At 47.5% G+C, this 1,561-nt stretch overlaps 1 protein-coding gene across 1 annotated transcript; it reads right to left on the bottom strand.

The window, feature by feature from the left end:
- Positions 1-448: 448 nt before the first annotated feature.
- On the bottom strand, positions 449-1,343 carry EMH_0096690 (uncharacterized protein; the record flags this gene model as incomplete). The annotated part of the gene is made up of 2 exons (XM_038023247.1): positions 449-469; positions 546-1,343. The coding sequence occupies 2 exons, from the start codon at positions 1,341-1,343 to the stop codon at positions 449-451; spliced, it is 819 nt and encodes a 272-aa protein (XP_037879101.1).
- Positions 1,344-1,561: the final 218 nt, after the last annotated feature.

The following is a 1,561-nucleotide window of genomic DNA, read 5'->3' as shown; positions in this document are numbered from 1 at the left end:
TATATATATATATATATATATATATATATATATATATATATATATATATATATATATATATATATAACTTTTATATTAACATACAAATAAACAAACAGAGAAAGAAAGAAAAGGAGATTGAGACACACAAACACAGAAATACGAAAACAGAGACGCAAAGACAGAGATTTAGATAGACAGACACAGAAACAAATAAACAAATAAACAAATAAACAAATAAATAAATAAATAATATATAAATAAATAAATAAATAAATAAACCCTACCCACGAGGTGCGATCCCTCAACAAGCTCCCCCATCGATACCCGCTGCCACTTGTTGCTGGCCTTGGCGTTTGCCTGGTTAACCTGAGGAGGAAAACCCTAAACCCTAAACCCTAAACCCTAAACCCTAAACCCTAAACCCTAGACGCTAAACACAAGCGAAACAGAGAGAATGATACGCGCGTCATATCTCTCCATTCTCTCTCTATAACCCTAAACCCTAAACCCTAAACTAAACCCTAAAACCCTAAACCCTAAACCCTAAACCCTTGGGGCCTCACAAGTTTCTGCAGCACATCGAGCTCGATGGTTTTGTTGACGACCAACGCCACCCGCTTCTTGTGGGGGACGCTGCGCTCAAGGAACTGCTGTATTTGTGGTGTTACTTCTATAAACAAACGAGCTGCTTGACGCTGCTGCTGCTTTGCTTCCTCCTGCTGCTGCTTTTGCTGCTGCTCCTTTGGCTGCTGTTGCTGCTCTGGCTGCTGCTGCTCCTTTTCCTCCTCCTGCTGCTGCTTTTCCTCTTGCTGCTGCTCCTTTTCCTCCTGCTGCTGTTCCTGCTCTTGCTGCTGCTTTTGCTGCTGCTGCAGCTGCGGCAGCTCTTGCTGCTGCTTCTGCTCTTTTTTCTGCTGCTCTGGCTGCTGCTGCTCTTGCTGTTGCTGCTGCTGCTGCTCATTGGCGGGGGGTTTGTTGGGCGCGGTAACTGCAGGATCTATTCCCTTTAGTTTATCGGTGTCTGCTGCTTCCTCTCTTGCCTGCTTGGCTTCGTGTTTGCTGCTGAGTGTTTGTGTGGTGTTTTTGTTCGTGTCTGTTTCTGTTGTGTTTGTGGCGGTGGAGCTGCAGGAGGGTTTCCCCCTTTTGCCTGCGCCTGCAGCGTACGAATCACTCTCACACTCATCGATGCTCTTGTACTCATCAACGTCACTGTCTCTGTGCTGGCCCTGGATAGGTCCCTGGTGCGGCCGGCGGAGCCGCAGCTCCCCCCGCAAGATAGCTTCTGCTGTTGCTGTTGTTGCTGCTGCTGCTGAAGTAGTGATGGAAGCGGGGGGCTCCGAGCCCCCCGCCTGCGGTGTACCCATGGAACAAGGAGAGGCCGAGAGGTGTGGCGGGCCAGTAGAAAGAAAAACTGTGGCGAGCTAATTCATCACCATCGAGGAGTCCTAGAGAATATATGAACTCTCCTCACGGCTCGATCAGAAGAAAGAAAGAACAGCAGCTCTCGTAACGACACAATCATAAAGAACAGAGAGAGGAACCTCCGTTCAATACGTCACCTCCTCCTGCGCCCATAGCTGAA

This window comes from Eimeria mitis, genomic scaffold, assembly GCF_000499745.2.
Source record: "Eimeria mitis Houghton genomic scaffold, Emh_scaff9168, whole genome shotgun sequence".
Lineage (NCBI taxonomy): Eukaryota > Apicomplexa > Conoidasida > Eucoccidiorida > Eimeriidae > Eimeria > Eimeria mitis.
Note: the sequence above shows the minus strand (reverse complement) of the source record. Positions and strands in the feature narration are given on the sequence as shown.